The 24,118-nt window shown below is 41.9% G+C and overlaps 1 protein-coding gene across 1 annotated transcript in view; it reads right to left on the minus strand.

The window, feature by feature from the left end:
- Positions 1-511: 511 nt before the first annotated feature.
- Ppm1d (protein phosphatase, Mg2+/Mn2+ dependent 1D) overlaps positions 512-24,118 on the minus strand; it is a 33,456-nt gene continuing 9,849 nt past the window's right edge. The window contains exons 2-6 of the mRNA XM_021178199.2: positions 21,763-21,991; positions 16,304-16,428; positions 11,251-11,441; positions 8,329-8,571; positions 512-2,141 (exon numbers count right to left, since the gene is read on the minus strand). Of these exons, the coding sequence (XP_021033858.1) occupies positions 1,584-2,141; positions 8,329-8,571; positions 11,251-11,441; positions 16,304-16,428; positions 21,763-21,991 (1,346 nt within the window). The 3' untranslated portion in view covers positions 512-1,583. The remainder of the gene's footprint in view (positions 2,142-8,328; positions 8,572-11,250; positions 11,442-16,303; positions 16,429-21,762; positions 21,992-24,118) is intronic.

Raw genomic sequence — 24,118 nt, forward strand, 5'->3', positions numbered from 1 at the left:
TGCAAGCAAAATGATCATACACATAAAATACTAATGAATTTCTCTTCCTTCACCTTACTTCACCAGAGCTGAGGACCAAACCCAGGGCCTTAAGCACTTTACCAACAAGCTAACTCCCTAACCCCTAACTATATTTTTAAATACAGGGCCTTGCACCTGTTGAGCAAACCCTCCCACTAAACCACTAGTCCTTCTCTTAGTTCTCCTGAGCCTCGTTTCTCTCTCTGGTTTTGTTTTATCCACTACAGTTTTGAGGCACTGTCTCATGATTCTCGGGTTGACCTAAAACTTTGTAACTGGGGATGACTTTGGATCCCTGATCCTCCTGCCTCTAGTTTATGCAATGCTGGGATCAAGCCTAGGGCTTCCTGTGTGTAAGGCACTCACTTTTCCAACTCAGGCACACCCAAAGCCCTCAATGAGACTGCTTGTTCCAAATCAAGAGCTTAGGATGTTTCTTAAGAGCACAATTGCACACATAGCACATTTATAGAATTTCAGAGATTCAGTATTTCCCTTCAGGTTTTATTGTATTACCAAGGAATGGAGCCAGAGCTTTACCGAACACTTAGAAGCTGTAACTGAATTGTGTTGTTAGATATTTAGTTTGTTTCTAGGTGTTCTGTATTAAAATAAAAAATGAGCACTGTATGTATTTCAAGTCAAGAAAGCACAGTTACATTACATATCTACCTGATGGTACCTACCATGAAGAGTCACCAACAAAACGCCAGCAACATAAGTTCAGTGATTTATTGTGTAGACATACTCAGATAACCAATGAAAACTGTATGATAGAAAATAATTTAGGAAATGTTGGGTGTTAGCAGCACCATTTGTTATTGAAATAGCAAGAAAAACTTCACATATTTTAAGCAAACACTAGAAGAGCGTATATGGTGTGTGAGGCAAACACACTTCCTTCTGTGCCAGAGATTTCAGTAAATACAGCACATGTACTGTTCTAGCAGAGTGCACTGAAGTTAGGAGATACTGCATAGTGTAAGTGGGACAAGGAGACTAAAATCAGCTACATTAGCACAGCTCAGTATTTCCCCTATGAAAGGTTTACTTCTGAATTATGAAATGTGAAATAAAATGTAATTTTAAAAAGACACTAATGGTCCCTAGGAAACATTAAGTGGAGCACAGATCACTATGAAAATACTTCACTTTTCCAGTTTGCTTAGTAATTTTCTTTAAAAAGTCATGTGTTCTCACAAGGGGTGTATACAAGTATGTAGTAAGCATTTTAAAAACTTTAAAGACATTTTTAAAATCTTAAAGATTCTTCTGACTTTTCTTCAACATTAGCCCTGTTGTCACAATTACTATGTGTCAGAGTAAGAGACTAAACTTGTGTAAAGGATACAAATTTACACACATTTTACAGCAACTTATTCCCTACATCTACAAAATTCACATTATAATACAGGCAAGTACAAGGCCAAAATAAAACTGTTAAATTCCAAAAAGTCAAACTGTATATTCTTTATTTTATCCCCTTAAAAAAGTTCAACTTCGCACCAAGTTTAAAAAGCCCTCAGTCGTAGGTAGGGAGATCCCCACTTCCCAGGCCCATCTCAGCACACACACACAGTTTTCCGGTGCTGGTGTAGAAGAGGATTTCCCATCTTCCTCTGGCCCCTGAGTCTGCGCCTCAGGGTCAGTTTGACAGAGTGCCTGCGCTGGGATGCTGTAGGGAGACTGGAAGCCTGGGCCCCGCTACTTCGACTTAAGCCATTCCGTCGGTGCTTCTTCATAAGGGGGCCAGAGTTGGATTCCTCTAATGTCCTCTTAAAATTGGCTGGAGGGGTTCTTTCAACTTCTTGAGCTTTCATTTGACCAGGAGTTGACATCTTTAAGTTTTTTTGGTCCATGATAGTATTTGTTGAATTGGTTGGAATGAGGCCGACTGACAGAGTATTATTCAAAGAATCATGAATCCTTAAAGCCAGGGCTTTGGGGCAATTTTCTTCAAGTGTCTCTGAGTCTTTTGAGGTCATCACTACAGTCTGGATACTCCCTCGAGCTATCTCAGCTGGGACCTCTAAAAGCTTCTCTGAGAAGGCATTACTACGAACAAGGGCAGGGATATGGTCCTTAGAGCTCAGCCTTGGCCATGCATCTTCTTCCGGTGACTGGGGGGTGGGAGGGAAGGAAAAATAAATGTTTATCCTATGCACAATAAACTGACACTGACAGTAAGTTCTTTTTAAGACATTGTTAAGATAGTAAAACCAGCTGGGCAGCGGTGGCACACACCTTTAGTCCCAGCACTCAGGAGACAGAGGCAAGTGGATCTCTGTGAGTCTGAGGCCAGCCTGGTATGCAAAGCAAATTCAGGACAGCCAGGGCTCCAGAGAGAAACCTTATCTCAAACACAAACAAACAGATGGCAAAAGCATGGCACGCATTCACTTCCTCACCCTAAGTTGGGGGTGGGGGAATTGCAAAGAAGGCAGTCGATACAAAGGATTCACAGAAGGAACCCATCTCATCACAAGAGAGGGCATCACGCACCCAAGGGGAGAAGACCATGGGCTCACAGGCATTTCCCAACCACAGCTGGGACCAAGGAAAATACTTTAAGGCTTCAAAAAAGACCCATTAAAATAGCCACAAGCACACACTCCATCAAGACATTCACTCTGTGCCCAGATGCAGAAAAGGGCAAAATTACTGCTTTTGATATTTTAATTTCTTTATCAAAACTCTACATTACTTTGTTTTTTTACTCATTGTTTGTTTTTAATGAGACAGAATTTTTCACTATAGCCCTGGCTGTCCTGAATCTGGCTATGTAGACCAGGCTGGTTTCAAACTCTAAGATCTGCCTGCTTCTGTCTCCCCAGTGCTAAAATTAAAGTTATATATAACCACTGCCAGCTGAAACTCTGTGTTTTAATTTTATGTGGAATAATATACTACTGATGAACTAGCACTAATTATTTTACATAAAATCCCTATTTTTTGACATAAGCCCATGAAAAACATAAGCTGACATACCAACTTTATGGTAAATCAAATAATGCCTACCTACATAAACTCGTTTTCAATTTTAACTGAAATATGACATATGTGACAAAATGATGACATAATTAGGGTGAAAAAGAGTAAATTCCTCTTCAATGCATTAAGAACCACAGGCTTATATTATTGTCCTGCCACGGCATGTGTGTGGGAAATACAAACACACAAAATAAATGCAATTCAAAATTGTTAATTAACAATTTTCAAAAACGTCTATATGTGAGAGTGCACACACAACAATATGCATATGCAGAGGTCAGGGGGCAAGTTACATATGACCTCTCCTAACATCATGAAGATCCTAGGAATGAATCAGGCAGCAAACAAACTATCTCGATGCCTCTCAATGGCCTTTTTAGAAAAACATTTGATCATGTAACCCAGTCTGGCTTTGAACTTGCTATATAACTAGGGATGATCACAGCTTTGACTCTCCTGCCTCTACTTTATAGTGCTAGATTACAGACAGAGGCCGATACTCAGCTTATATAGTACAGGGAATCAAGCCCAGGGCTTCGTGCATGCTGGGCAAGCAAGCTCTCTATCACCTGAACTCTAGATCTCCAGTCCTATAAATGGCTTCTTGACAAAAACTAATTAAAACTATAAGTGAAGATTTTTCAGAGTGTTCTTTTAAAAATTGTCACTTTCCTAAATTCTAATTTGTGACTATTATCCATCTAGGAACTGTGAAGTACAACAGTAAAGCAATCATGTCATAATGGAAAGATAGATGTAATTCCCCACCCCATGAACATTAGACACCAGACATCACCTGAGAAAACAGGTTACTAAGGACTTCCATAAGAACAGTAATAGATCCCCTTCTTTTTTTAGAGACAGGGTTTCACTATGTAGCCTACAATTATCTCAGACTCTCCATATTACCCTTGAATTTGAGATTTCCACTATCTCAGCTTCCCAAGCACTAGGATTACAGGTGCACAACACTTCTGAGTGGGTATGTGTGTATATAACAAGTATGTTGTGAAAGCAGGTATTAGAATGCCATAACATGGATGAAGGTCAGAGGATAATCTTGGGTGTTAGTCCTAGTCTTGTTTGAGATAAGGTCACTTTGTTTTTGTTGTCTGTGGTGTATGCCGGCTAAACTGCCCATGATCTTCCATGAATTCCCTCCCTGTACTGGCTATTTTTGTGTCAACTTGACACAGCTGGAGTTATCACAGAGAAAGGAGCTTCAGTTGAGGAAATGCCTCCATGAGATCCAACTGTAAGGCATTTTCTCAATTTGTGATCAAGGGGGAAAGGCCCCTTGTGAGTGAGACCATCTCTGGGCTGGTAGTCTTGGGCTCTATTAGAGAGCAGGCTGAGCAAGCCAGGGGAGGCAAGCCAGTAAAGAACATCCCTCCATGGCCTCTGCATCAGCTCCTGCTTTCTGACCTGCTTGAGTTCCAGTCCTGACTTCCTTTGGTGATGAACAGCAGTATGGAAGTGTAAGCTGAATAAACCCTTTCCTCCCCAACTTGCTTCTTGGTCATGATGTTTGTGCAGGAATAGAAACCCTGACTAAGACACTCCCCTTTCTCTAGATGCCATCTCCCACAGGTGTGCTAGGATTACAAATGCTTCTGCTGTATGCCCGGCTCACACATGGATTCTGGGGATTAGGAGATGAGTGATCCTGCTTGCACATCACCCATTACCCATTAGACATATCTGCAGCCCCTCCCTTCTCTTTCTAGGACAGGGTCTTGATAATATTACCCAGTATCTCACTCTGTAGTCCAGGCTGCTCTAAGACTTGCAGTGATCCTCCTGTCTAAGCCTCCCAGATCTTGAGATTACAGTAGGAATCACTTTGTGCCTGGATCCCTAACCCTAAGAGATCCTCTCTATTTGCCTAAATGGCAACTCCATAAGCACATTAGGGAACAAGTAAGTAATTAACATAGTCACTAGTCACAAATAGGTACAAAGCTTCGAAACCTTAAATAAATGAAACTGTAACAGTTACCATTCTGTACTATTATTTTATTTTATTTTTTTTTTTTTTTTTGGTTTTTCAAGACAGGGTTTCTCTGTGTAGCCCTGGCTGTCCTGGCACTCACTTTGTAGACCAGGCTGGCCTCGAACTCAGAAATCCGCCTGCCTCTGCCTCCCGAGTGCTGGGATTAAAGGCGTGCGCCACCACGCCCGGCGTATTATTTTAAACTTTTCAATGAAAAGTCTTTTTTTTTTTTCTTTCTGAGCTATAACTTCAATATGTAGCTACCCATATTAATCTGTTAGCTCTGCATGCTCTAATTAAGCCAGGCTCATGGCAGTCTTCCTGAGGAAGAGTCTTGCTATTAGCTCAAGGTAGCCTTGAATCCAGGATCCTTCTACCCCAGCTGTCAGAGAGGCACACACAACCATACCTGGCTTGAAAAGAAACCTCTAACATTAAGTTTCTTTTAAGAAAGCCATGTGTACAAGTGCATACCTGTAACTTCAGCACTTGGAAGATGAAGGCAAAACAATCATGAGGTCACGGCCAGCTTCGGATATATAAAGAGTTTGAAGCCAGCCTGTGGTACAGAAGACCCTATTTCAAAACACTAACATCAAATAAACACAAATTTTATTTTAAGTACTGTGGGCTGTTGAGACGTTCAATCTGTAAGATAAAGATGCTTCCAACATGAGTCTGGCAAACTGAGCTCAATCCCCAGCACCCACATAAAAGCAAGAGGAGAAAACGGCCTAACGTTGTCCTCTGACATCCACATGAACGCTGTGGCATACACACCCACACTCACATAGCAGGGAATTCAAAAGAAGCTGGGCATGGTGTTACACATGTTTAATCAACATTTGGAGGCAGAGGCAGAGAGATCTCTGTGAGTTCAAGGCCAGCTTGGTCCACATTGTAAATTTCAGGACAGCCAGAACTATATATAGAAAGTCACTGTCTCAAAAAACCAAAAAGAAAATAAAATTAGAATGGGGAACAAGGGTGTGACTCTGTGGCTTGATAACCAACACAGAAAACTTTATGCTATGAATCAGCTCTAACTATGAAACAAACCTGTGATCATAGCTACTCAGGCGTCTAAGGCAAGAGGACCACAAAGTCAAGGTGAACCTAGGCTATACATTAAGTTCAAGGCTAACCAAAAGTAATGAACTAGTATATAACTTATTAGTAGAGTGCTTATGCTTCATTCATTAGACCCCGAGGTCTATCCCAGTACAAAATCAAGCAAACTAAACCAAGAGGTGAAGAAAGGAAAAAAAAAAAAAACCTCACTGTCAATTACTGCTGACAGACTACACTTCTTCTCCTTGCATGTATATTTTTGCCATCTGTGTGAACTAAGAGATAGCATAGTAATGATAAATTCCAGTCATTGCCTTACACAACCACAGTATCCAAATTAAAAGTCCTTCCAAATCCTTTATCTAGAACAGGCCTGTAATCCCCGGAGTTCAAGGCTTGCCTGGGCTACATGACGCCTGTCTAAAAGCAAAACAGTTCACTGGCCCTTTGAAAATTTACTTAATTGATGATGTAGCATAATGCTTTATTTCCTACTTTAATTGCCAGTCTCCTAAAAAATAAACTCTTAACAAAGCCAGGTTAACTGAGTTCTAAATAAATCAGGAAACAGAAATGCTGTACTCACTTAAGTGTGCTCCTCAGCTTACATTTTTTATTAAAAGATTTAATTTGTTTGTATTTATGTGTGTCTATGTGTGTGGGGATACCCTAGGAATCCACAAGAGGGAATCAGACCCACTTGTGCTAGAGTCACACATGGTTTTGTGCGGCCTGGTATGGATGCTGGGAACCAGACTCAAGTCCTCTGAAGCTTTTCAGATAAGTACGTGTAACCAGTGAGCTGTTTCTCTCTAGCCTCCGCTCAGCACAACTCAAACACATTCCATTTTCATTTACACTAAGAAATTGAATAGTCAGCCATGGTGGCATACTTCTGTAATCCTGGCACTCTGATAGGAGAATCAGGTTGGAGGCCTGAAATTGTGTGTCAAATAAGAAGATAATGCTGTTTCTTACCCATGCTAATTTAAAAAACAACAACAACAAAAAAACATGTCTACGGTCCAATATCCTAAGGGCCAGTTCAATCTTAATTCTGTATGACTTGGCTCAAAATATTTAATCTCTCAGTGTCGTTACTGATAACATGGATCCTATCAGGATAGCTCTGTTTTATAGGTTTAAATTAACTATTATGTATATACATGGCTCACAGACTTATAAATGTTTTACAAATGTCCATAGATTCATAAAAGGGATCAATAAGTTTCCCATATTAATAGTTTTCAGTGGCCAAAATAATTTTTCTATTAAGTTATATCCATACACCTGACTTCAGAGTGGTCCTGTGTGAAGATGGAGCTTTGAAGAACTGAGACTATGGTTTATCTGGGCAGAGGGGAAAAGGATTCTTTCCAGCAACGAATTAGAGAGCAAAGATCCATCATTTTCTCGAACTTAATTCAAATCCAAAATTCTGTCTTAATTAACCAATTATGACTGTAAATACTGTAATCTCAACATGTGGGAGATAAAAGTAGAAAGATCAGGAATTCAAGATCATCCTTGTCACCATGGGCCATACCATGAGACCTCATCTCAAAAGCAAACAAGATGTGCTGGAATGAATGAGAACAACCCTGCTCCCAGACATCTGAACACTTGCTCCCTAACTGGTACAACTGTTGGCAAAGAATTAGGAGGAGTGGCCTTTGTTGAGGGAGGTGTGTGTCTGAGAGTAGGCTTTGCCGTTTCAAAAGACTTGAGACTCCCAGTGCATGCTCGCTCTCTCGCGCTCTCTCTCTCTCTCTCTCTCTCTCTCTCTCTCTCTCTCTCTCTCTCTCTCTCTCTCTCTCTCTCTCTCTCTCAGTTTTGGATCAAGATATGAGCTGTCAGGGCTGGCAAAACGGCTCAGCAGTTAAGAGTACTTGTGCTTGCAGAGGAGCCAGGTTCACGACCCAATACCACACGGCAGCTCACAACTGTCCATATGTCCAGCTCCAGGGGATTTACTCCTTACCTCAACCAGCACCAGACATGCACATGGTAAGCAGACTTACATTCCAGCAAAACACTCATACACATAAAATGAAATCTTAGAGAGAGAGATCTCAGCTGTTTTTTCATTGTCCTCAGACTCCAACCCTCTGAAACCACAAGCCAGATTAACAAAGTAAACACTTTCTTGTATACGTTAGTCTTGGTCATGGTGCTTTATCACACACACACACACACACACACACACACACACGCACACACACACACACCCCTACCCCTGTAGTACTGTATACCTTGATTGGGGGTGTAGAACTTGGAGAAGGAGTCATCACACAGGTCTCCTGGCTGTTGTAAGTAGGGCTATCAGTCAGGTTCAGAAAGAGCTCATCTTCATTGGTGAAGTTCCCTTGGTTGTCTACTTCTGGAGAGATGCAGATTACGATGGCACTTGTGTTATCTGCCCGAAGCATACGCTGCCTCCAGCGGCCAAGTGCTCGATTCACAAGCATTTTGGCACAGGACTGTCCTTGCTCACCCTATATTTAAAAGAACAAGAAGGAAGAACATTAACTCTCAATTACTTACCATTGCATATGATTCAAATTAAAGACCTGGTGGATCTGGTGAGATGGCTCAGTAGGTAAGGGTGCTGCCAAGCCTGATGACTCAAGGTTTCCAGTTCAATCCACTAGACTTACATGATAGGAGTCACCAGCTCCTCTTCAAACTGCCCTCTGACCAACACACATGCATACACACCACATGCATGCAGAAACACAATAAAACAAAAATTTAAAAATAAAAAGGCTACAGTGTGGCCAAAGAAGTTAATAAAACTCAGATTCTCAAGCATGATCTAAAATTTTTATAATCACGTTAAACTAATGCACCTCTAAATTTATTTTAAAAATACAGTTTGGGGCAGGGCATGGTGGTGCAAGCCTTTAATTTAAGCATTCCAAGACAGAGAGAGATGCATCTCTGTGAGTTCAAAGCCTACATCTCGAGTTCCAGCACAGCCAGCACTTACAGTCCCTGCCTCAGGAGGGAGGGAGGGAAGGAGGGAGGAAGGGAGGGAGGGAGGGAGGGAGGGAGGGAGGGAGGGAGGGAGGGAGCAGAAGGAAGGAAGGAAGGAAGGAAGGAAGGAAGGAAGGAAGGAAGGAAGGAAGGAAGGAAGGAAGGTAGGTAGATAGAGGCTGAAGCAGGAGGATCAACCAGTATGGAATATAAAGAATGTGTTTTTATCTCTTAATCAAGAAATTTGGTCTACTCTAAAGAAAGGTACAGAGAAGTCTTTTTTTTTTTTTTTGGTAACTCTGAAGCCAGGCCTGAGTGAGGCCCCTTCTCAAACACCTCTCCTAAAGGGGAGGAGGCCTGGCCCCTTTATTCTAGGCTCTGCTGAGGGGAAGGAGAAGTCTTCTTTAAGAGGAAGTAAATTATTATAAATATAATTAACAAATAAGACAATTAGTCATGGTAGGAAAAAAAACCCCTGCAGGGCTGACTTCCACACAACTGAGGCCCCCACCACAGTGACCTGGCCCAGTAGTGCCAGCTACCCGGGAAACCATAAGGAAGATCACTGGTGCCCAAGAACAGGGAACCACACTGACAATACAGAGATAGCCCAGAACAGCCTAGTGCTCACTGTGTAGCCCAGGCTGGTCTGGAACTGGTGGTCCTCCTGCCTCACATCCTAGGTACTATAATTTCAGATACGGACTATCATGAGCTCTGAGTTATAGAAATAACATTTTGTGTGCCATAAAAGAAAAATCACTGTCAAATTATAATACACCATTTGGAAAAAGGATTCTGATTTTAGTGACGTTAAAAGAAGAGCCATACATGAGGATGCACACCTATAATCTACCACTTGTGAAGTTTAGACACAAGGATCAAGAGTTCAAGGCTAGCCTCAGCTGCCTAAGTGTAAAACCAGAGGGCTCCAGGAGAGCCTGTCTCAAAAAGCCCAAACATAACAAAAAGTGGAAAGTATGCATCGAAACTGACTGAGTGCACTGTCCATGTTTCCTGCTAATTACTGACTCTCTCTCGCAACCTCTTCTGGGCACATGGTTCACACAGCAGCACCAGCCATCAGGACTCAGTGTGAAGCACTCCTTTGGCCTTCTCTTTTTCAGCATATCTGCTTTGTTTCTCAGCAAAGCTCCATGGAGAAAAATAATTCCATACAAGCTATTTCTTTCATCTGTTCTTTTTGTCTTTGTTTCTGGAGACAGAGTCTTACTATATACATATATAGCTCTGGTTCTCCTGAAATTCACTATGTAGATCAGGCTGGTCTCCAACTCAGAGATCTACCTCTCTCTGCCTCCCGAGTGCTGGGATCAAAGGTATGCGCCACCACCACCCAGCACGTTATTTCATCTCTGTTATTATCTGATAATCACTAACTACAAAACATTAAGTCTGGGTAATAAGACTGAATGTTGAAATAACAACTCTTAGCCGGGCATGGTGGTGCACGCCTTTAATCCCAGCACTCGGGAGGCAGAGGCAGGCGGATTTCTGAGTTCGAGGCCAGCCTGGTCTACAAAGTGAGCTCCAGGACAGCCAGAGCTATAAAGAGAAACCCTGTCTCGAAAAACAAAAAAAAAAAAAACAAAAAAAAAAAAAAAAAAAAACAACTCTTAGCTTTAACACACTCGGAGTTTGATGGGATTGACATTGATAGTCTTGCTTTCAGATTAGGTGCTGAGGACTGAGCAGGAGGCAAGGTGATACATGTCTGTCATCTCTACTATCAGGAAGTAAGACAGGAGAATGAATTCCAAAATTTAGGTCAGCCTATGCAATCTAGAAGACATGCAATCTTAAAGGGAGGAAAAAGAAAAGACTGAAGGTATATATAGCTCAGAGCTTATGTATTTGCCTAGCATCTGTTAAATTCTGAGTTCAATGCTCAGTGCCAGAAAACAAACATTACTTCACATGTTATGCTAAGTGAATGCTAGATTTAAAAGGCCATTTGGTATATGATCATATGTATAGGAAAAATCCAAAGTAGGCAAGTCCATAGAAACAGAAAAGTCCAGAGGTTGCAAGGCATATGGGAAAGGAGAAAAGTCACTGGGAATGGTTATGAGTTTGTTCAGAGCAATGATACGACACAAGACAAACCTCCTTAGCTAGACTCACAGCCATGGACAACAAGACCGCAACACTCCAGACAACGTCAAACCACTTCTCACCATCAAGTATTTTTTCTCCTCTTGGTCTTGGCACATGGAGATGGCATCTTGAGGTGGAACCATATTCCAAAGTCCATCACTTCCCAGGATAATATACTTGTGCTTCCGGGGGTCAAGAGTGTGGACGCTGGTGTCTGGTTCAGGTGACACCACAAACTTACCACTGAAGAAATCATAGCTCCACAAGTCACCTGGGGAAAGGGGGCAGAAGAAGCACTAACTATTACTTGCAAGAGAGGCACATCGCTGACTAAAGGACAGAGTCCCTAGTCTGTTCCTATAGGTGCACAACAGCTGACAATACTTAAAACCCATACAATCACACTAGGGACAAGAGAATTCCCTCGACATGCTCAAGAACCAGCATGGGGATTTGCAGCAAACGCCCTCCATAACCTTCAAGTAGGGCTAAAGAAAACTGCAAAGCGAACTAAGCACTCTCAGAATACCCGTGCTTTCTCTCATTTGTGGTTCTGAGATTTTAGGCAGATATGTAAGTTCATGTATTTATAGAATGAAATTAGAAATGAAACTATCTAGGGGAAACACTGGGGACTAGTGAAAGAGGGATGTCAGGAATAAGACAGGAGGACATGCTGGACAATATACCCATACACTTAAATAAAAATGATCTTCTGTAAGTTAGGGTCAGGGCTTGTCACCTAGCACCATGTACAATTTAAATACCAATGAAAAAATATAAATCAAAACTATGCCGTGGGGTAGAGCTATGCATGAGAAATAAGAGTGCTTGCATAGAACGTACAAAGGCATAGGTGTGAGCCCCAGACTCAGGGAAACAATTGAGGACATAACTCTTCTTGAACAACAACAGAAGAATACCATGTCGTGACTGCCACTCTTCTTCCAATGCTAAGCTGGAGTTCTTTCTCAGCCCAGTAGGATGATTAAAAATACAGATGAATTGACCAGGAGGAAATTATTCATGGGTAATTTCATTGCACAAAGAAAACCAAGTACGTTATTAAAGCTAAGTATAGTAGCACACACTCGGCACCCCACTCTTCTGAGGAATGGGGGAGGAGGGTTGGTTCCAAGTTTGAGCCAGCCATGGCAACTCAGTAGGACCCTATTATGAAATTAAAAAGGACTCACAGTGCAGCTCAGCAGCGGAATGCTTGCTAGCATATGAGGACCTGGGTTCAAACCCCACAAACAGTCCTGCAAGCTTGTTAAACCCAAGAGAGAAGTCAATATATACATGTATACATATATGTTTTTCGAGACAGGGTCTCTCTGTATAGCCTGGCTGTCCTGGCACTCACTTTGCAGACCAAGATGGCATCAAACTCAGAGATTTGCCTTGCCTCTCCCTCCCAAGTACACACACCAACAAGTTTAGAATAAATATTTTTAAAATGAAGCACGGTTGAAATTTGCTTTTGAATGACTATCTTCTTCTCAGCCCACTTCCATCCCTAGAGAATGCCTTTTTCTTTCTTAATTAAATATAGAGAATATAGATTTAATAGGCACTGGGCCAGTGAGAAGGTTCAGTAGCTAAGGGTGACTGATGCTAAGCCTGACATCCTGAGCTTGATCCTCTGGACCCACATACTAGAAGGATAGAACTGTCTCTCAGAAGTTGTCCTCTGACCTCTGCATGTATGCGGTGGCATGAATGCATACACACAAATGCATAAGTAAATGAAAAAATGATAAAGAACAGGCATTAAGAAGACAGAAAGAGGGGTTGGAGAGTAGGCTCAGTAGTCAAGAACACACTGGCTGTTCTTCCAGAGGATCATAGTTCAAGTCCCAGTATCCACATGATGGCTCACAACCAACAATAACTCTAGTCTCATGGGATCTGAAACCCTCTTCTGGCCTCTAAGGGCACACTGCACATATACATGTTGCAGAGACGTATGTGTAAGGAAAATACCCATACACATAAAATTTTTTAAAAAGAAAGAAATTTAAAGCAGACTAAAGAAGAGGCACTTAGGAAAAGGGCAGAACACACATTCCCAAGACACAGATGACAAGCTAAGAGAGTTATCTGAAAAGTACTTGAGATGGGGTTTGAAATTGCTTTGAATTTATTAGTAAAAATCCCTAGAGTCTAAAATTTTAAATTCATCACGACATACTTATAGCCAGCTCCCTAACAGCATCACAGGATGTCTTTTCTGTAGATCAAAGGGGGAGCCTTGGGGACTGGCAGCTGCTTGCCTGCTGGCGGTCATGCCCCTTTGCATCAGTAGAGGGTGCTGAAAGGACACCAGGAGCAGTTCCTCTGGTTCCAGGGCTTGCTCCCAGAACACCTGACAGCTCGCTCACAAGTCCAAGTATCAGCAACTGTCAGACCACTAACCAACTTCCCCAAAACGGTCATCAATTCTGTGGCCACTGGCCTCCCCCTGTGGCTGACCTACCACAAGGATTCCCAATACCTGCTTCAGTGATCTAGTATCAAAACTATAATCAAAATAACCTTTTAAGACATAAATCTTGAGGTGGGTCATGGTGAATAGTCACTGACTATAATAGCAGCACTTGTGAGGTAGAGGCAGGAGAATCAGGAGTTTAAAGACAGCTCAGGGGCTGGAGAAATGGCTCAGTGGTTAAGAGCACCGACTGTTCTTCCAGGGGTTCGGAGTTCAAATTCCAGCAACCAGAGGGTGGCTCACAACCATCTGTAATGGGATCCAATGCCCTCTTCTGGTATATATGAAGAGAGCAATGGTGTACTCATATACAAGAAACGAAGAAAGAAATAAGAGAGGAGAGAGTGAGCTCAGCTACATACCCAATTCTTCACATCAGCCTGTGCTATAAGAGACCCCATCTAAAATTTTTTTTTTAATTTTTTATAAAATGACTTGAGAGAATGGGTCGGTGAGTGATTTGGTGGTAAAAGGACTTGCACCAAGCCTGACATCCTAAAATAAATCCCCAGCACACAAATGATGGGAAAGAATTCTTGAAGATGGCCTCACACCTCCTTAAGAGCACTGTGGCATGCGTACAGCTGCATAATTGTCATTCCCAGACTAAAGACCAGGATACTCTTAGTACACCTGTGTCTTGAAACTCATCATGGCTACCTAACCAACTCAAGCCTTTTTGCTTATTTTTGAGACAGGGTATCTTGTATGCCAAGAGATCTTGACTCAGAGTCATTATGTAGTTGAAGAAGACCTTAAACTTCTGATCCTTCTGCCTCCACCTCCCAAGTCCTGGGATTGCATGTGTGCACTATGACAGCTAGTTTATTCAGTACTGGGATGTAACACAGGCTATGTGATGCTGGGCAGGTACTCTAGCATCTGAGCCACATGCCCAGCCTAATTCCAGCAATGTGATAATTTCTGATAACACTATATGATCTTTCCCACATTGGGATCCACTTCTGAAATATTTCTCACAAAACTAGTCCACTCTCCACTTTCCAGATGCAGCTAACACAATACTCTCTAAAAGTGGCATTTCTATCACAATGTATAAAGTATTTTTTTTTCTTTCTAAAAAAATTTTTTTTGAAAATCAGCACTGTCTCTTTCTTTCAAGGGATTTCCTGATGTAAAATTACTTCATGTACTTCTTCCCTGCCTACTGCTCCCAGCTGCAAGGCATTATTCCATGACAGCAGTCTTCTGCATTACACAGCCAAGGCTTACCAAAACACCTGACACCAGGAGACTCAGCTATCTACCTAAAGAAAACAAACTTATCTCCTCAGAGAATTTTTTTATTCATTTTTATTTTATGTGCATTGGTGTTTTGCCTCCATATATATCTGTATGAGGATGTAATATCCCCTGAAACTGGAGTTACAGACAGTTGTGAGCTGTCGTATGGATTCTGGGAATTGAAATAGGGTTTTTGGAAGAGCAGGCAATGCTCTTAACTGCTAAGCCGTATCCCAGCCCCAAGAGTTTTCTTTAGAAAAACTACCCCTATGGAGAAGGGGCAAAGCAGGTATTTCATTAGTTCTGACTCAGGAGTATCAGCTACACATCGTGATCACACCTGTAGTCCCAGGCAGTTGGGAAAGAGACACAGGATGTTCATTATGAGGACAAGGCTACCGGGGCTGTACATTTATATCAGGCCAGCCTGGGCTACAATGAGATCTCAAGAATAAAACAAAACAAGAATATTTCTCCCATGGAGTCCCCCCTACTCTTAGGAGTTCTCTCTCAATTTTCCATAATAAATCAATGTTCATTCTGTTCAAAAAAAAATTCTAGTCATTCTAAAACCAGAAGACTAGGAAAAAAATTATTTTCATTTTGGCATGAACAATTTATTTTGCTAAAGAAAAACAAACAAACAACAAACAAACAAAAAACTTCTGAAGCTTAAGAATACTAAGGGCAGCCGGGCGTGGTGGCGCACGCCTTTAGTCCCAGCACTCGGGAGGCAGAGGCAGGCGGATTTCTGAGTTCGAGGCCAGCCTGGTCTACAAAGTGAGTGCCAGGACAGCCAGGGCTACACAGAGAAACCCTGTCTCGAAAAACCAAAAAAAAAAAAAAAAAAAAAAAAAGAATACTAAGGGCTAGCCAGGCAGTGGTGGCACAAGCCTTTAATCCCAGCACTTGGGGGGCAGAGGCAGGTGGATTTCTGAGTTCGAGGCCAGCCTGGTCTACAGAGTGAGTTCCAGGACAGTCAGGGAAACACAGAGAAACCCTGTCTCAGAAAAGAAAAAAGAAAAAGAAACAAAAAAGGAATACTAAGGGCTGACATAAACAAGAATATTGAAACTGGTTTATAACCATAGCATGAAGCCTGGACAGGCATAAAGGTATGTATGTGTCTGATGAGTACTGGCAGACTCTGAGATCTCTGAGTATTCCTAAGCACAGAGGAAAACGAGTAAGACCGCAGACAGTAATCATAAGAAAGAGCAAGTGGTGCTGAAGTACAGGCTTTACCTCTTCCCTCGCATTTAAAATACTGTCATGCAGTTTCATCATCTCTAATCTCACCATGTAAGGTCTCATCTCTCCATAGCATCTTTTCTCTCACCACTGTATAGAGCAGAAATAAATACAACATGATTTTACCAAATGTAAGTCCATCTTACCAAGCGCTCTCGCTACAGCCAGAAAAGGAATCTGGTCAATGACTGTGCTCCTTCTGACAGGTCCACTGTGAGTGAGCCGGGGCCTTTTCCAAACTACACGGTTTACTCCAGACTTGTTCATCACACTAGAAAGTGAATAGAGTGCGTAAGCAGTGGAAGTGATTAAAATACAACTAAACCTGACATGTTAGGAATTCATACAATGATACTATAGTATCACAAAATAATGACACATATTCAAGTACAAAGATATAATAAGCCAAGGTTCTTGCTATAAAAAGACAGACAAAGCAGGGTAAGATTTACATGAGAGGAATTTGACTAGCTTAGGCCAAACAGAACCAACTGCAAATAACATGAAAATAAAGAGACAGGTCAAAGAAAAGCACAGGACGACAGGACTCAGACAATAAGGCAGGTGAAAGAGCCTTGATAAGTGGACAACACTTATATACAACAAATTTAAAAGGGTTTTCTGGTTTCGTTGGGGGATGAGGGAAACAGAAGAAGTCAGCTGCACTGTTTCTGGTTTGAAGCAACAGGAGCCGGGCGTGCAGAATCTGACATCTGGGCCCCTGGAAGGTTGTGGCAGAAGGCTCAGCGCCTCTTTGGAGTACAGATTCCTATTTATGTAGATGGTTCTGTAATTCAAAGCATGAAACTAGACGTGGAGAACACAACAACTGTATAGATACATATCTGGGAGTTACAGGATAGGAAAATTCTCCTACAACTTTGCCAAAGAAGCAATAAAAATCTTTATAAAGGAGTTAGTCACCTCAGAGTACCTAAAACTTTTGTAAATATGGTTAATTATTTTTTTAAAAATCAAAGTAAAATGAAGATGATTGCTAATTCTGTGTTTGGTGTGACTGAATGGGACTTACTTAAAAGAAACTGACCCTTATTTCAAAGTAACCATGGTTTCTCTGTGTCATGCCCTCCAACACACACACACACATACACACACACACACACATACACACACACACACACACACACACACACATACACACACACATACACACACACACACATACACACACACACACATACACACACACACACACACACACATACACACACATACACACACACACACATACACACACACATACACACACACATACACACACACACATACACACACACACACATACACACACACACACACATACACACACACACACATACACACACACACACACATACACACACACACATACACACACACACACATACACACACACACACATACACACACACACACACATACACACACACACACACATACACACACACACACACATACACACACACACACACATATACACACACACACATACACACACACACATACACACACACATACACACACATACACACACACACACACACATACACACACACACACACACACACACACAGCTGCTTCTCTGGTATTTTTTTTTTAATGTCAATAGAGGTGCTAGAGAGATGGCTGAGTCTGTACAGTGCCTGCCCTGAAAACAGGGGATCTTTAGGTATGCTGGGGCTGCTGGTGCATGCTAAGATGAATGCAGGCTGAGGAGGCAGGCACAAGGGTCCCTGGAGCTCAGCCTACACAAGGCAGCAAGGCCAGGCCAAAGAAAGAGACATCTCAAACACCAGGTGAACAAACCAGTTCCCGAGGTGTGGTGACATAGGTGCCTGTAATCACACCTACTAAGAAGCCTGGGTGGGAGGATCATGAAATTTCAGGTCACCTGGACAACATAATGAGAACCCCATCTCCAACTCTAACCAAAGGGAGCAGCAAGATATTCTGCTTGCCACCAAGCCTGAAGACTTAAGCTCAATCCACTGGGCCCACATATTAGAAGGAAAAGGCTGGTTCTGCAAGGTGTTCTCTGACCTTTATGCATGCCTAAACACACAAATAAATAAATGTAATAAAAAAAATTAGACGTAGACAGAAGATATGCAAACCAGATGATATGAAGCCTTTCCAGTCCCCATTGCTGAGAACTGAACACTGAGCCTTGGGCATGGCATCCACCAGATTTGCCTCTTGCCCAACATACAGATTTGCCAGATAGTCTCACTATTCATAAGAAATCTGACAAACTGCTACATGTGTCACCTTCTTATTAGTTTACTGTATGTGAGCAGCAGGACTCTATCTCCCTAAACAAAATGAACATTAACTGGCTTCACAGCCTGGAAAACTAGATTAGGGATACAGCTCAGTTGTAGAACACTTGGCTAGCATACATGAGCCCTTAGGTTCAATATCCAGTACTACAGAATAAAAGAAAAAAAAAAAGAACCTATCCCGAGGACAGGATAGTAGTGACGGCTGGACACACTGAAGCACTTGACGATGCAAACCTGTCAACCTGAACTCAGATCTCCAGGACTTATGTAAAGCCAGACATAAATGCAGGGACATCTGTAATGCCAGCACTCCTCCTCCAGGGAGATAGAAGACAGAGAAGGGAGAATCCTTGGAAGCTTTCTGGTCATCTAGCGCGGAGAATTCAGCAGGAAAACAGCAAAGAAACCCTGTGTTACACGGGAGAAGGCAGGGGCAATGGCCTAGTTGTCCTTTGACCTCCACACGTAGCCGGGCACACACACTCCCAGACAAGACTGACAGGGAGAGAATACGCAGACAAGGTCACCTAAAGCGAGAAAGCAATAAGAACAAAGGCCACACCAGGAGAGCCGAGCAGCTGTAGGAAATGGTCAATCTGCCCTGTCCTCCATTAACACAGGGCTAGGAAACTGGTTCTATGGCTTAATTAAACTTAAGCAGTCACATGTGGCCAGTGGTTATCACTGATACGGTGACAGTTGAGTTGAAACACATTAAAACAGAGTATCCAAAAATGTCAATATAGAGCAGAATTGCACAAAGTCCCTTGTTCACCTTCCTTTTGGAGAATAAGTTCATCTTTCAGTACTAACACCAAGGAGAGGTGGAAGACAAATGGCGGTTGCTTTCTTACTTTTCTTCAAAGCTGAAGCTCAGTGGGTAGAATGAAGTCAACTGGCCATTCACAAGAACATCGTCACACAGGAGAAACGCATAGAGGATGAATGCCAGCATTCTGTCTTCCAACCACCTTAAAGCCCAAGTGTTCTCTCTAAACAACTAACATGACAGGTGAGCCTCAGCACAGAGCAATTCCAGTAGCTGTCCCCAATACAAATGTACTGAGAGGTCCCCTGATATTTTATTGGCAAGGATATTATGGTCTTTGTGTGTCTGAGAAACAAGACAAATAATGGTACTGTTTACTTAAGAAAAGAAGTCTAAAACCAAAGCAATGTTACAAGACACTACTTTTCCTGCACACTCTGTTGTTGTTCTGTATTAAAAGGCAAATGGAGAGGAACAGCCTGCCATGCAGAGAGCTGACTGCGCATCAACAGAAGGCTACAAAAACAAGAGTGCTGGCCAACAGCCTAGGCTGGGTCTGAGGGAAGACAGGAAATAACTTATCATAAAATGGCTCAATTTTTGCAAAAATACACCTGCTCCCAAATGGCAAAAGGCATGTGTCCAACTGTCCAGATGGTATTTTTAAGTGAAAAGGCAAAAACTATAAACTCTTTCTTTTTAATGAGATTAAAAATCAAAGAAAAAAGAAAAAAATCAAATAAAATAACTTTAAAAATTCAAGTTAAAAAGATAAGAAACTACTCAAGAAAAAAAATCTTAAGAATATAATGAAAAAGCAAAAGGCCTTCCAATATTAAACATGTACAGGAAGAGACCAGTGGCACAATTAAATGGCAGAGATTGCCTACACATGCAAGGACTGGGTCTTATCTCCAGAAATGTCGAAAAAGAAAATAATGCCTCAATTTAAAAGATTGTGAGGGCCAGGTATGGAGGCCCAATCAGGAAGCATTCACATACAATCTCTGTAAGATCGGAGCCAACCTGGTCTACAGCCAGAGCTACATAGTGAGACCCTGTCTCAAAAAATAATCAGCAGAGCCGGGCGTGGTGGCGCACGCCTTTAATCCCAGCACTCGGGAGGCAGAGGCAGGCGGATTTCTGAGTTCGAGGCCAGCCTGGGCTACAGAGTGAGTTCCAGGACAGCCACAACTACAGAGAAACCCTGTCTCGAAAAACAAAAAACAAAAAAAAAACAAAAACAAAAAAATAATAATAAGCAGGCTGGAGAGATGGCTCACTGACTGCTCTTTTGAAGGTGCTGAGTTCAAATCCCAGCAACCACATGGTGGCTCACAACCATCCATAATGAGATCTGACACCCTCTTCTGGTGCATCTGAAAACAGCTACAGTATATTTACATATGATTGACTGATAGATAGATAGATAGATAGATAGATAGATAGATAGATAGATAGATTATGGGGAACTGGGAATCCAAGTCAGCAGGAGGTGCTTGCTTAGCATGCATTAGACTCTCAGTTCAATCCCAAGTAACACACACAATCTACCACAAAGAAAGAGAGAGGGAGGGGCTTGGTGGCACATACTTTGTCCCAGTACAAGTAGGAGGACCTCTATGAGTTTGAGGCTGGCCCACACTTTGTCTCAAAATAAATAAATAAATAAATAAATAAATAAATAAATAAACAAACAATTACATTAAAATGTGTGTATAACCAGCTATTGCAACCAAAGGTAACATTCCATGACAGTCTAAAGACAGAAGATATGAGAGACTAGCTGTCACCTACTAAACACTGCTAGTTCTGCAAAAATGCCAAAGCATACCAGTTCTGTCAATGAAGAATTTTCTCTCACTGTAGACACATACATACATACATACATACATACATGTCCCAAGAGACTTAAAAATGAGAATGCTTTTCTAAATATTTAGGATTATGATAAACTGTAAGAACATGCCAGGCACATGGCATAGTCTAACTGTTCTGCTCCATCCAGATTCTGAAGGTCTTACGTCAGTATTTATTTGAAAGGCTTTCAATAAAATTTTACCTATTGTTACTTGAGATATTACTTCTCATTTAGAGCCATTTTCATCAATAAAGCAATTCAAAATAATAATGTAAATATGATATTTTTATAACAAGCAAATAAAAACTCATAATACTAGAAGATTAACTGCTTTAAAAAGGAAAACAGAACAAGTATAGTTGCCCATGCATGTAATCCCAGCAAAGCACTTGGGAGGAAGAGGCAGGAAGATCAGAGTTCCAGGTGTCAGGCTCAGCTATATAAGATTCTATCTCAAAAAGAGAGTGGAAGGCAAGAGGAAGGATTCATGTATAATCCCAGACCTGTGGAAACTACAGCAGAGGATAACAAGCTGAAGACCAGCCTAGGCTACACAGTGAGTTACAGACCAGGCTGGCCTACACAACTAAACCTTGCCTCAATGAAAAGGGAGTAGGGGGGAGATGTACAAAGACAGAGTAGACACAGTTAGCTACACAGAACCTAAATCAGACAGACAAAACAAATGATCACCTGCCGCCAAGTCCTTCGATTCTTTCTCTTTCCTTGGGAAGTTCTGGCTTGTGATCTTGTGTCACCTCCACAGCTCTCACAAAATCATCCTTTGGGTCATCCTGAATTCCAAGGACCACCCCAGAGTCACCTACATGAGCTACATACATCTTCATGCCCCGTATTATAACCACACTGGCAGTTGTCCCGGACGTGCTGGGAAGACCTGTCATAGTCTTTGGCCATTCTGCTGTAATGAGGAAGAAAACATTTTATATTTTACTTCTCCACATTAGAACAGTTATCAGAATATAAAAAGCAACCTATCTTGAATTAGCATGTTAACACTTGAGTTTGAACAGCAAAAAATTTAAGAAAAAAATCTTGAACTGGAGGGAGGGGAAAGGAGGGAAGGAGAAGAAGGTTTAGAATCGATTTGGCTGAGGTAGGGTTTCTGTTGCTATGATAAAACACCATGACCAGCGGTGGCGCACGCCTATAATCCTAGCACTTGGGAGGCAGAGGCAGGCAGATTTCTGAGTGCAAGGCCAGCCTAGTCTACAGAGTGAGTTCCAGGACAGCCAGGATGACATACAGAGAAACTGTCTCAAGGGAAAAACAAAAACAAAAACAACAACAAAAAACCACCATGACCAAAACAAGCATTGGGAGAAAAGAAAGGGCTTTAAAAAAATGATTTATTTATTTATTGTGTACAGTGTTCTGTCTGCACACCAGAAGAGGGCATCAGATCTCATTACGGATGGTTGTGAGCCACCATGTGGTTGCTGGGAATTGACCTCAGAACCTTTGGAAGAGCAGTCAGTGCTCTCAACCTCTGAGCCATCTCTCCAGCCCCAAGAGAGGGCTTATTTCATCTTACATTTCCACATTATATTCTATCATCAAAGCCAGGGCAGGTAAGAACTGATGGCAGAGACCATGGAGGAGGTCTTGCTCCTCATGGCTTTCCCACCCTACCTTCTTAGATAACCCTGGACTACCAGTGCCCTCTGAACTTCCTAAGCTGCTGTACCACATGTATCCATACACGTACACAAAATACATACACAGATAAATGTAAAAGAACCCCATGGAGCCGGGTGTGGTGGCGCACGCCTTTAATCCCAGCACTCGGAAGGCAGAGGCAGGCGGATTTCTGAGTTCGAGGCCAGCCTGGTCTACAAAGTGAATGCCAGGACAGCCAGGGCTACACAGAGAAACCCTGTCTCGAAAAAACCAAAAAAAAAAAAAAGAACCCCATGAGCAAATTGGATGAACAAATAGATATTCTGCAATGGACTAAAAATAATGAAATTCACTTGAAATGCCACTTTTATCATGTTATAATTTGTCTCAGATGTAGTACTGAATTTAAACTAATCTACTTATAGCATTTGATAACTGAGTTAAAGCAATCCTACACCTGTTTGTTAATATTCTCTTACATATGTTTAAAACAAACAAACAAACCTATAAACTTGTTTTTTAGTGTTTTGTGAAGGTTTTGTTGTTTGTAAGGTGAAGTTCCTCACTGTTTTCCAGATTACAGGGAACACACAATCGTTCTACCTCATCCAAACAAATGAAATCGGATCATGGGCTATGCACCACTGCACCAGACCCAGGATAAATATTGAACATAACTAGCTTCACACCTATATGGGTGACTAAGGCAGGAAGATCACCAGAGTCCCTGAGTTCAAGGCTGTACTATGCTATGCTGACCAAGTGTGTGCACTTGCAAAGAAGCCTGTCCTTCAGTTCGAGTATCCCAGCAGTGAGGCATGGGGGTGGGGGTGGGGGGGGTTATTATTGCTGTTGTTTTATTAACCAGACTGGGAACCACCACCAAATCATCTTGCCTCAACCTCCCTGCAAACCGGAACTTCAGTCTTACCCTGAACCAGGTAAGACTCCTTACCTCGCTTGTTTTTATTCATTTATTTTTAAACATTTGTTTGTTTTGGTGGTGCTGGAGAATGAACCCGAGATCTTACGCATCCTAGGCAAGCGAGCCACCTCCAGTGTCTTTTTATTTGTTTTCTAAGGGTTTTTCATTTTTATGTATGTGTGGGTGTCTGCATGCATGTCTGTGAATTACATATATGCCCCATGCCTGTGCGGGCAGAAAAAAAGGGCCTTTGGATTCCCTAGAACTGGAAACCTGGGTCCCTTGCAGGAGCAGTGAATACCCTTAACTGCTGAACCATCATTATAGCCCCAATTTTTGAGATAGGACTTCATTATATAGCACTGGCTGGCTATGCAACTCATAGCAATCCTACTGTCTCAGCCTTTGGAGTTTCGGGGATTACATTCCCAAGCCATCTTGCTCAGCTAAAACTCAGTCTTCTAAAAAAATTAATAATTTTTT

The sequence above is a fragment of the Mus caroli genome, unplaced genomic scaffold (assembly GCF_978045245.1).
Source record: "Mus caroli unplaced genomic scaffold, Mus_caroli_1 scaffold_13, whole genome shotgun sequence".
NCBI lineage: Eukaryota > Metazoa > Chordata > Mammalia > Rodentia > Muridae > Mus > Mus caroli.